Source organism: Oratosquilla oratoria, chromosome 24 (assembly GCF_046742065.1).
Source record: "Oratosquilla oratoria isolate Oo_2021 chromosome 24, ASM4674206v1, whole genome shotgun sequence".
Classification (NCBI taxonomy): Eukaryota; Metazoa; Arthropoda; class Malacostraca; order Stomatopoda; family Squillidae; genus Oratosquilla; species Oratosquilla oratoria.
The window spans coordinates 34,369,776-34,382,054 of record NC_134800.1 but is presented as its reverse complement, the minus strand read 5'-3'; the positions used below and the strand labels follow the sequence as shown (position 1 = coordinate 34,382,054).

At 38.1% G+C, this 12,279-nt stretch overlaps 1 protein-coding gene across 1 annotated transcript in view; it reads right to left on the bottom strand.

Annotated features, from left to right (window-relative positions):
• Positions 1–12,279, bottom strand: part of ktub (Tub domain-containing protein ktub) — a 113,550-nt gene that overhangs the window by 81,172 nt on the left and 20,099 nt on the right. Inside the window, exons 2-3 of the mRNA XM_076207882.1 lie at positions 7,893–8,116; positions 6,710–6,913 (exon numbers count right to left, since the gene is read on the bottom strand). Coding sequence (XP_076063997.1) covers positions 6,710–6,913; positions 7,893–8,116 — 428 coding nt within the window. The remainder of the gene's footprint in view (positions 1–6,709; positions 6,914–7,892; positions 8,117–12,279) is intronic.

Here is a 12,279-nt window from a genome sequence, read left to right as displayed (position 1 = left end):
TTGTTCAGTTTGTAACACGAGAGGACACCTAAAACGAGTGTGCCGTTTTGATAAGACTGTGTCTGGTAAGCCACACAGTGCCCAGAAAGGATCTTTTGAAAAATTTACCAACAAGAAGACGTTTGGAAAAAAGAAAACTAATATGGTTTTCGAGGGAATTTCTCAGGAAGAGAGAGATACTGGTAGTGATGATAACCAATTGTTACATTTAGTGGATCGACCTAGCCTTCCAGAAGTGGTTAGTGTTGATATTTCTCATGAACCTATACACAGTGTTGTAGGTAAGGTTTTGCCAGTGAGAAACAAGGTTGATATAAATATTGAAGGTCATAATGTGCCGTATGAAATTGACTGTGGTGCCAGTGTGTCGACTCTAACCTTACATTGGGTTAAGAAATTAAATTTATCTCTAGAGCCTAGTGATAAAATTTTGAAGGCTTATGGTAATAATGATTTGCATGTTTTGGGTAAGGTTTATGCAAATATATTTTATAATGGTCACAATGTAATTCAAAGTTTGTATGTAGTTGAATCTAATAACTCTAACTTATGTGGAAGAGATTTAATGCCTAAAATTGGTATTGCACTCACAGGTATAGAGGAAGGAGTTAATGTTTTGGATTCCAAGGTACAATTAGATAATTTTTCAGCTGATTCTAGATTGCCAATTTCATGTGTTGTAGCAAAGGTACACCTAAAGAGCGGTGCTGTACCTAGTTGGAAAAAAGCAAGGCCTGTGCCCTACCACTACAGAAAATTGGTAGAAGATGCTTTAGAAGAGTTAGTTGATAACAATATCATTGAACCAGTACATTCTAGTACTTGGGCAGCTCCAATTGTACCAGTGTTAAAAGCTGACAAAAAGTCAATGCGTATCTGTGTAGATTTCAAGGAGTTAAACAAAAGTATTTCATGTGACCAGTACCCTTTGCCTAAAGTTGATGAAATCCTTGCTGTTGTTGGGAAAAGCAAGATATTCTCAAAGATTGATTTAAAAGATGCTTACTTACAGGTGCCAGTAGATGATGAGAGTCAAGAATTGCTAGTAATTAATACTCATAAAGGTCTTTTTAAATATAAAAGATTACCCTTTGGACTTGCATCATCTCCTGCCATCTTCCAAAGATTGATATCCCAATTATTGATGAATATAGATGGAGTAGTTGCCTTCTTAGATGACATATTAGTCGGAGGAGAGACTAAAGAGGAACATGATATGAGATTAGATAAAGTGTTGAAGGTATTTCAGAAACATAATGTTGCTATTAACAAAAAGAAAACTGTTCTGAATACCAATTCCTTAGAATACTTAGGATATGTCATTTCAGGTGATGGCATAAAACCTTCACCAAGGAAACTTGCTGCTATATTAGAAGCACCTATACCAAAGTCTGTAGGTGAAGTTCAATCATTTTTGGGTCTAGTCACTTATTATTGTAGGTTTGTAAGAAATTTTTCAAGTGTATTAGCACCTCTGTATGATTTACTGAAGAAAAATGCAAAATTTAAGTGGTCTTCTGTTGAAGCAAAAGCATTTATGACTGTTAAGGAAGAGTTAGTCAACTCTGATTTACTAGCCAATTTTGATGGTGAACATGATGTTATTGTTGAAGTAGATGCTTCACCAGTAGGAGTAGGATGTGTGTTAATTCAAGAAATGAATGGTAGTCCAAGACCAGTTTACTTTGCAAGTAAAAAGCTGTCTGCTGCTGAGCTAAATTATTCTCAGTTGGACAAAGAAGCTCTAGCGTTAGTGTACGCGGTAACTAAGTTTAAATATTTTTTGCTTGGACGTAAGTTTGTGATCCGTACAGATCACAAACCTCTACTTGGTTTATTTGGTAGTGAGAAACAGATTCCTGTCAATGCAAACGCAAGAGTACAGTGTTGGGCATTATTGTTATCCCAGTATGATTACCAATTGTGTTTTAAATCAGGCAAACAAAACATTGTAGCAGAAACCCTGAGCCGTTTGCCTGTATCAGATTCTGTTTTAGACTCACATACACCTGCTGAATATGTGAATTTAGTTGAAAATTTGGAAGATCAAAATATTTCCTATGAAAGGGTTAAGGTTATGACAAAGAGTGATCCTGTTTTGAGGAAGGTTTTCCAATGTGTTAAATTTGGGTGGATTGATAATCCTGTTATTTCTGAATATGCAGCAGTTAAAGCAGATTTAAGTATATATGAAGATGCGTTGCTATTTAGGAATAGAGTAGTTATACCAGCTGAATTAAGAAGTAGTGTACTTTCACAGCTGCATGTAGGTCATAATGGTATCAGTGCTATGAAGGCTGAAGCCAGGAATTGGATATGGTGGCCTAAGTTAGATCAAGATATATCTGAGGTTACTAAAGCTTGTTCAATTTGTTTTAAAAATTTTCAAGGTTCTCAGGAAGTTACCTTATCATGGCCTGAGACGGGTAAGTCTTGGTGTAGACTCCATATGGACTATGCAGGTCCAATCAATGAAAGTTATTTCTTAGTGATTGTGGATTCACACTCAAAATTTATGGATGTTCATGTAACAAAGTCAACAACATCTACAGTAACAATTTCTATGCTGAGAAAACCTTTTTGTAATTTTGGGTTACCTGACATTGTAGTTTCAGATAATGCCTCATCATTTGTATCTGAGGAAATGGAGACTTTCTTTGAAAAGAATGGAATAAAACATATGACACCAGCCCCATATAACCCATCATCTAATGGTTTAGCTGAGAGAGCTGTAAAAACTTTCAAGGAAGGATTAAGTAAATTTAAGGAAGGTGATATCAGAACCAGAATTTGTAGATTTTTGTATATCTACAGACGTTCAATTCATTGTTCCACAGGTAAAGCTCCAGCTGAGCTAATGTTTAACAGAAACTTCAGAGGTATAATTGAGAAAATTAAACCACAAAATAAGAAGGAAAAGGTTTTGGAAAAAGAGTGTAAGTTTGAGAAGTCTGAATATAAGATTGATGATGCTGTTTTTGTAAAGAATTATGGCAAAGGTCATTCATGGTTGGAAGGGAAAGTAATTGAAGTTCTAGGTGTGAGAAACTACAAAGTGATGTTAAAAGATTTTGGAAACATTGTTTGGAAAAGACATTCTGATCAACTTATGCCTAGATATACACCAACTGTTCCCAGTAATGACACTGTACGTAAAGACAACTCGGGTAGCAGTAAACCTTTTGTGACTATGTATTCTTCAGGTCAAGGACACTGTCCTAATAGTTCAGAAGTAATCGATAAGGCTGATGAAAATTCCTCTGTAAATGTTGATAATGATGATAATGCTGTGAAAATACCAAGTCCACAACCAGTTAGAAGATCTAGCAGAGTTGTGAAACCACCTGATAGATTGAATCTATAATTGTGGTGTTATAAAGATAAATGTTTCAGTTATGTTCATATGGATACTCCTTTTTCAATAAGGGAAAAGGGATGTGGTAAATTGAGATTAATTGTCTTATTATTATTTTTATATACATGAAAATGGTGTTAAAGAATTGTATACTGGTGCTGTAGATTCCTTATATATGTGATTCTCATATGTTTTATACTTTGTAATAGGTTTAGATCCTATACAGCACTTTTAGTCGTGTGTATCTAATTGAATCCTATGTAGACATCTTTTGTTTTTGTTAAGTTACTGATACGAAGACGTTCTAGACGTCGCTTGTTTGTTTACATCCGCTTACAATTAAAACTCAAGAAGCAAGACCCCGTTTTTCAACTTTCCTCACCGACACACTGCTACAAAGGGAGAACATCCAACCTAGAGATATCGAATGGGAGAAGAAAGTCCCCCCTATGAAAGAGATAGAAGTATCAAGGAATGAAATAATGAAACATTTGAGTAATCTCGATGTCAGAAAATCGCATGGACCTGATGAGAAAACAAAATGGATTTTGAGAGAATGCAGGAATGAACTAACAGACAAAATACATAGCCTAAAAAACAGTTCATTGAAAGAAGGAGAAGTTCCAAAAGATTGGAAAAAAGCAAATATATTATCAATATATAAAGAGGGAACAAGGAAGCCCCTACTATCTTTAGACCGGTCTCTCTAACCAGTATGTTAGCTAAAATTTGTGAAAGAATGATCAAAAGTAGATGGGTAAGGTATTTGGAAATGATATGGATAAAGGAATTGAAAGTTATATGAGCTGCTTTGCAGCTGATGCAAAATTGTTGAAAAAAGTGAACACTGAAGAAGATTGTGAGTCACTACAGAGTGATCTCAATAAAGTATGGGAATGGAGTAGGAAGTGGGAGATGGAATTCAATATTAAGAAGTGTAGTATAATGGAATTTGGAAGAAGCAAAAAAAGAATAATAGGATCATATAAATTGGGAGAAGAAGAAATAAGAAAAGTAGAAAATGAGAAGGACCTGGGAGTCATTATTATGAATAATATGTCCCCTGAGAAACATATAAACAAAATTTTTGGAGAAACTTATAATTTAATAAGAACAATCAAAGTGGCATTTACATACCTGGACGAAGAAATGGTGAAGAAAATACTAGTCACTTTGATAAGACCAAGATTGGAGTATGCAGCAACGATGTGGTCACCAAGTACAAAAAAATGTATAACAAAACTTGAAAGAATACAAACAGCAATTACAAAATTGGCACCAACAGGAGGAGAGATTTGATAAATATAGAATCATGAAAGGCATAGAATCTATTGATAGAGAGGATCAAATAAAATGGTATAGTAGAAATACAAGAGGGCACAAAAGGAAAAGCAAGAAAGACAGTTATAAAAGAGACCTGAAAAAGAACAGCTTTCCTCATAGGGTAATTAATGTTTGGAACAAGTTAGATGAGAAAGTGGTGTATGCAAAAACAATACACTAATTTAAAAACAGTCTAGATAAATTGAGATATGAAGACGGGACACCACGAGCATTGCTCTTCTTCCTGTAAAATACAACTAGGAAAATACATATACAGTATATATATATATATATATATATATATATATATATATATATATATATATATATATATATATATATGGGTATAGTTTGAAATGACAAACACTTCATGGCAGAACTAAAGTGAACACATGAATAAGTTACAAAAAATCATAGATAAATGTTTGCAAAACAGTAATGAACAGAAGTGAACCCTATGTTTTTTTTTAAGAGAAAGGCATGGAAGAAAAACCTGTAGTCATCTGCAATGGTAATAAGAGACCACTCACAGATGAAATCAGAAATGAGAGAGCAGAATTAGAAATTCATCTGGTCCCATACAAATGACCCCCCCCCACCCCACCCCCCACCAAAAAAAAAAAAAAAAAACAGAAAAAAAAAAGAAAAAAACCGTGGAGGAGTGTCCTTTGCATAAATTGTAGTAATCATATAATTAGAGAGGTTTCTGAAGTGAAAGACATTTCAGAAACTTCACATTCAGAATTGATTCAAAACCTTTGGTTTAGTAAAAAACTAAAGCAACACATCAGTAATTGCAAAGATGGAAAAGGTCACTAAACATTCTATAAAACTGCCTGGTAAATAGGGGTTCCACAATTTTTATTAATCACAGGAAAAGGAAACATTTCAAGACACAATCAATAAATCAATTACCCTAGATCCCAGCAACAGTTACAGGGATGGACCATAAGTCACTCAAGAAATAAATATCATGTTGTCTGGGTATGGCTAGGGTAGGGCAATGTAAGATGAGGTGTTCGGTGTCACCTGTTTGATGGTTACATCTGGGTCAATTTCTGTGGCCAGGCCTATTCTGTTGATATTATTTAAGTGTTGGATGGTGGCTTAAGGATAGTGTAGTTTTTGCTTCTCTTGAGAGGGATTTTTCTGTGGGGCTAATATCTGGAGGGGTTTGATGGCATAAGAAGTATTTTTGTGGTCATTCTTGAAGTATTTACTTTATGATCTTAGTGTAAATGTAGTTTTGTATGGATGCTGTTGTTGCTATTGTTGTCGTTCCTTAGACTGTCTGGCTGAGCAGTACGGATGTGTTGTGTTGTGCAGGTAGTATGTTGTTTTAGATGTTTGAATAATGTGCTGCTGGTGTAGTTTTCTTATGTTCACTTGCTTGTACTTGTGTAATGCATTGGGATGGGTGAATAGGGTTGAGTACCTATTAATTATGTTATGGTCTATGGGGAGGATTTTGGTTTCTGTGTGAAGATGTTCTGTTGGGGGGAGGTTTAGTTATTCTCAGTGCTTTATTTTGTACATTTTGAAAAGGGGCTCTAAGTTTAGTTTGTTCTATTGTCAGAAACCATATGATTAGTTTCTTTCTGCTGACTAAATTCTGTACTTGCTACTGCAACTTGCTGATTTTCACTGTCAGGTCTGTGATATGTAGGCTGATGGTCATATGAGTATCAAAAGTGAGGCCCAGAAGTTTTGGGTTCTTTTCCAGGGAAGCAAACTCTGGTGAAAATTGTGTCGATTGTTGCTCTTGGGTTAATATAAATCCAAATTACTCTCTGTTCCTTTTACTTTTGCATAAGAGAATGAGTTCACCAGACGGGTCCTGTATCTCGAAAAACAAGAGCAACAAATAACAATCTCATTTGCTCTAAATACACATGTATCTACAGGTACATTATATAAACACACAAAATATACACCAAAAGTGCACACATGTGATTTGAGGGTGCACATTTGTACAACACACGTGCAAAGAGGTGCACATGCTTAGTGATGAAAAAGGTCCTTTACTCTTGCCTTCTTGCCGTCATCCCGCTCCATGTGAAGAAAGTAGGTCGGGAACAACCCTCTGTCCATACCCTTTCGATCCCTCGAGATTCTGCACTTGACCAAGGTTCCCTGTGGGGCTGGCTCGAGCACGAACCGCTCCAGGTCTGCTCCTTCACCACTTCGGGGGCCTGGGAGAGGACTTTGAGAGCCACCTCCAGATCCTGTAGATTCCTGCAGAGGGAAGAACCTTGTAGAAGCTTTGAGCTCAAACACTAATTTATAAATGTGTAGGGATTAAACACATGTGCAACTACAAGTTCTTGCACGTAGTACGAAATATAAGGATTCCAATCACCTATAGGTGTTGAGACTGACCCATTCAAACCATATGTCTACATTAATGATAATTCTATTCAACTATGAGGATCTCTGACCCTGACCCTCTTCCATACTGAATAGTATTTATCCTACTACTTTTACTGCCGTCAAGCGGTTTTGATCAGCTGTGTGTAAGCCCCTTCAGTAGTGAAGGGGTTACAGAGTTCATAACTATTTCGATTGAGTCACTGATCTCTCCACTACCGGGCAACCCAGAGAAATATATGTTTCCTCGCAGCAGTATTTTGAAAATTTTAAGGCGACATTTTCTTTAATGTGGTCCTTCAGGAATCACAACCATGCTCCTATTATTAAAAAAAGAATTAAAAATACTAATGTATCTGACATAAATATCTGTCATTATTTCTATTCATTTACTTTTTGCCATCATTTGCTATTATTCTTATGCATTTATTTATTTATTTATTGCTTATACAGTCTGACAATGAGGGTTAGCGTGAAGTAACCACTCTTTATTGCCATCGCATCACGTCGAACTGACGAGTGGCCTCTAGTCCTCCAAAGATCTTGCGTAAGAGTTCAGAACGGCCAATGCAGACAAATAATAATAATAATTATAATAATAATAGTAATAATAATAATAGTAATAATAATAATAGTAATAATAATAATAATAATAATAATAATAATAATAATAATAATAATAATAATAATAATGATAATGATAATAATCATCATCATCATCATCATCATCATCATCATCCTCATCATCATCATCATCATCATCATCATCATCATCATCATCATCATCATCATCATCATCATCATCATCATCATCATCATCATCATCATCATCATCTGCGAAACTTACGGCACTGCTGGGGCGGAGAACGTGGCAATGGTGCTGCTGCGCCGTGAGGGTGTGCGGCGAAGATGTGGACGAGCTCAGAGCGTGTGAGGGCTGGATGGGCGCGTGCGAAGAAGAGTCTTCAGGAGACGTGGGCGAAGTGCAAGGGATGATGGGCGTGGACTCCTGATCTTCGTCTCCGTCGACGTAGCTGCTCAAATTGAGGTTAGCCAGCTTCCGCTCTGTTTCTGAAAGGGAATAAAGGATATTAATGAAATTCAAGTAAATCAAGTACATGGTATATACAAACTTATATGTATGAAAAATACCGTTTTCAATTTTGGCGTTCCATCCCAGCTTGTTTTCTTTCAATTTAAATTTCTAAGGTTTCTTCACTGCCCCTTCCAATCCTCATCACCGGACTCCTATTTGCATTAACTCTGAGTTTCCTCCTTTCATATGTCCCTCCAACAATTGTTGCCAATTTCAGCAGTTTCTTTCCAGTCTCCCATCATTCACATTATCCATGGAAAGTATGCCATTCCTCCCTCTCCTCTTGCCCTTTCCAAACGCAAGTCTCGTTTGCCTAATATCTAATTTAATTTCACTCTATTGACCTCTAAGAAAATAGGGTACTCCTCTGCCTCAGGCCCATCTTCATTTGAAAGAAAAAATTCTCTTCTCCTAAAACCACAGACATACCACCATAAAAATAATTGTCAGTCTTCAGCATGCCTCATCGTGCTGTACATATCTCAAATTCTACACACTGCTCTTCTAGCCAGGCTGCCATATGCTTCTCTTAAGTATATGAATATCACATACGGTTCCTTTTCCTTATTCATGTAGTCGTTAAAATAGCACTAAAGGGACTCGCCACCGCAAGTCCTCGGTGCTGACAGTATTCCTTATAGCTGAAAATGAAGGGTCCAAATTTTGCACATAGCAATATCAACTTAAAAAAAATAATTTCCTACGGGCAAACCCTCGTCCTCCATATCTCTAACCACCTCTTGCTACTTTTAACGCCTCTTCCAAGGAAACATTAGTAAATAAGGCTATAACGTCATACGAAGCTATATTTTTTTGCGAGATATCTATATCCCATAGTTTCTCGATCAGTTAATTCTAATTTTTCAGATGGGCGAAGCTCACCGACCCCAGTCTAACGGATAGAGGTTTCGCCAAACATTTGGCTAATCTATGCGGGGCACTACGTATACTGGAAGTGATTGGCCTCATCTGGGTGTTGGGCTTATGAGTTTTTGGAAGCCCGTGCATACTTGGTGGTCTCGGGGTTACTTCCAGCAATCCTATAAATTTCTTGCACCTTCCAGTGCCATGTGACTTTGATGTTTCTTCTCATTTTGTTGTAGTATCACTTAACAGATCTGGTATTTTGTTGTTATAGTCCGTTCTATTCATGATGACGACGACTCCGCCTTTGCCAGCACTCGTAATTATTAGGCTGTAGTCGTTCTCAAGTTTCTCTAAGGTATAGTATAATGGTTGGATGTAGCTAGAGCGTGGAAACATGCAATTAAACCTTGCTTGAAACCTTTCTCTATGTCTCTGTCATCCCACTTGTAGTTTTTATTCACATAAATTGTAAAACCTCTCTTTTGAATTCCGATGTCAAATTTATGGCCCAATGAGAGGGCTTGTTTCTCTGTTGCTGTTAAATGTCTGTCAGACACATTCACGATCAATTCTTCTCTTCCCACCTTATAAGGTCCTCGCTGGATATATTCATTCCTTTTGTTTGCTCTAGTCATGTTTGTCTTTGTCTCGCCGGCAAAACGGCTCCGCTACTTCAGGAGACCTGTTTCATCGGGCTATAGCTCATACATTATACTATGATGTATATATCCCATTGTATGTACACCCGCATACAGACAGCAACCCTACTTACGTGGCACACTGTCACGGACTAGCCTCTGTGTTTGAGTTGATGTATAAAATCTCGGCCATGATTTGAACTGTTCCTTAATTCAGTACCTACTATGATAATTTGCCTTTTAAATGGGTTTTCTCGCTTCACAAGGACAACGTAAAGGGTGAGGTACAAAACTGTTTAATTTACATGATATAAAAATATACAATTTACCTTGGCCTGGTGTATATGGAATACACGCGGGGCACAAGCGAGGGAGTCAGAGGCCACCGCCCGCGTCTCTTAGATTTATATCAAGACCGCACAACACAGTGCCAACGGCAAGTACCAGTTTATTATAAATGTACACATAACCAACCTCTATTTGCCTGGTTTCACACAACCTATCCACTTTATTTTTGTGTAAAGAAGTCTTACAAATTATCAATTTCTAGTTATCTAACAAAAAAAGAGAACACCTTCTATAACAATGCAGACGCTACTTCTTCGTGTCATCATTCATGGTGACCTCCGACCTTGGACTGAAATGCCCGAGTCGTGTACTCCGCCGTTGGTTTGTACGTCCTCCTGCAACTGGGACACTCACATAAGAAAAGCCTAATTCACGTTTAAATCTTACATACATACATACATATACCAAGGCTTTTTCACCCTTACAAGGGAGGTAGCCAAAAAGGAAAAGGCATAAAATCACTCCCACCCATTCCATCCCCGAATACACTCCACACCCCTCCACCCTCCCTCCTCCACCTCCTGGATGACGGGTCATCCTTGCACCTTGTCCACTGCCCTGGGTCAGAAGCAGTGTCACAAGACACAGCACATCCACAGCAAGGCCGCTTCATTAAATCGGCGACCCCCCTCTCCGTCCCCCCATGCATAAAAGGAGAAGACGGGGAGAAATCCCTTCGAGCTGCGTCAAATTTTGCTCACACATTCCACCTCATGCATCACAACATCATCCATATACAACCATTCTCCATTCACCCCTGTTTCTGTCCTCTCCCGTCCTTCCTCAACAGACATTCCCCTCTTCCCCAAAGCCCCCTTCACCCCATCTATCCACCTCATCCTAGGACGTCCCCTCATGTTCACACCCTCCACATCTACCTTCCATACATCTTTTACTAGTCTTTCTTCACTCATTCTTTCCATGTGTCCAAACCATCCTAATACTCTTTCATCAACCCTATCTCCCAATTTCCTTTCCATCCCTGTTCTCCTCCTCACCTTCTCATTTCTCACTCTATCTAGCCTAGTAACCCCCATCATACTTCTCAGACACCTCATCTCAAACACATTTAAACTCCTTCTCTCTTCCTCTCTTATGTTCCATGTTTCTTCCCAATACAGTGCTGTTGGCACAATCACTCCTTCATACAGTCTCCTCTTAGCATCCATTCCGAAATGTCTATTCCTCATTACACTTTTTAATCCACCAAGGCATTTACTCGCTTCTCTCAATCTACGTTCTACCTCCACCTTCACTCCACCTTTTCCTACCGCATTTGCACCTAAGTATCTAAAGCTATCCACTTCCTCCAGTCGCTCTCCCTTAATACTCACTTCCAGTCTACTGCCACTTTCACCCCTTGTACATCTCATCACCTTACTTTTACCCACATTTATCTTTAGCTTTCTTCTATCACACACTCTCCCAAAATCTGTCACCAACTTCCTCAATCCCTCCTCCGATCCTGCCACAAGCGCAGTGTCGTCAGCAAACAACAGCTGGCTCACCTCCCACTTTTCTCCATTTTCTTTAACCAACTCCAATCCTTTGCCCACTACCCTTGCATTTACCTCTCGCACTACCCCATCCATGTATAAGTTGAACAGCCAGGGTGACATAACGCATCCTTGACGAAGTCCCACCTTTACCTCGAACCACTCACTCTCTCCATTTCTAATCCTGACACAAGCTCTACTACTCTCATAAAAACCCTTGACAGCTCCTAGAAGCTTTCCTCCTATCCCGTAAATCCGCAAAACCTCCCACAGTGCCTTTCTGTCTACCCTGTCGTAAGCCTTTTCCAGATCCATAAAAGCCCAAGAAACATCCTTCCCCTTTCCTATAGCTTTCTCACATATCTGTCTTACTACAAAAATCTGATCTACACAATCTCTGAAACTACTACATTTACACTTATCATCTCTCCATCTGCACCCTTTGCCTTTTCTTCTCTACTTGATTCGCCTCCTTTTCCTCTCTTAATTTCTTTCCAAAACATCTTTTTATTACTTTCAAAAATTTCTGTCATACTCTTACCCCATTTCATATCTGCTCTCCTCTTAGCCTCCTTTACTTTTTACTTTACTACCTAATTTAAGATAACCTACTAATTGGTTGCATTTAATATCAATAGAGATTTTCATTAAGGATGGCGAGCAAATATGGCTCGTGCTAGTATGTGGCTTATGGTGCCATATTCGCGTCTCATTGTGTCAGTGACGCGTAATGGAAATGACATATCCCCCTTCCTCTGATAAAAATTGTTTAAGCCTGTGAATCATGGC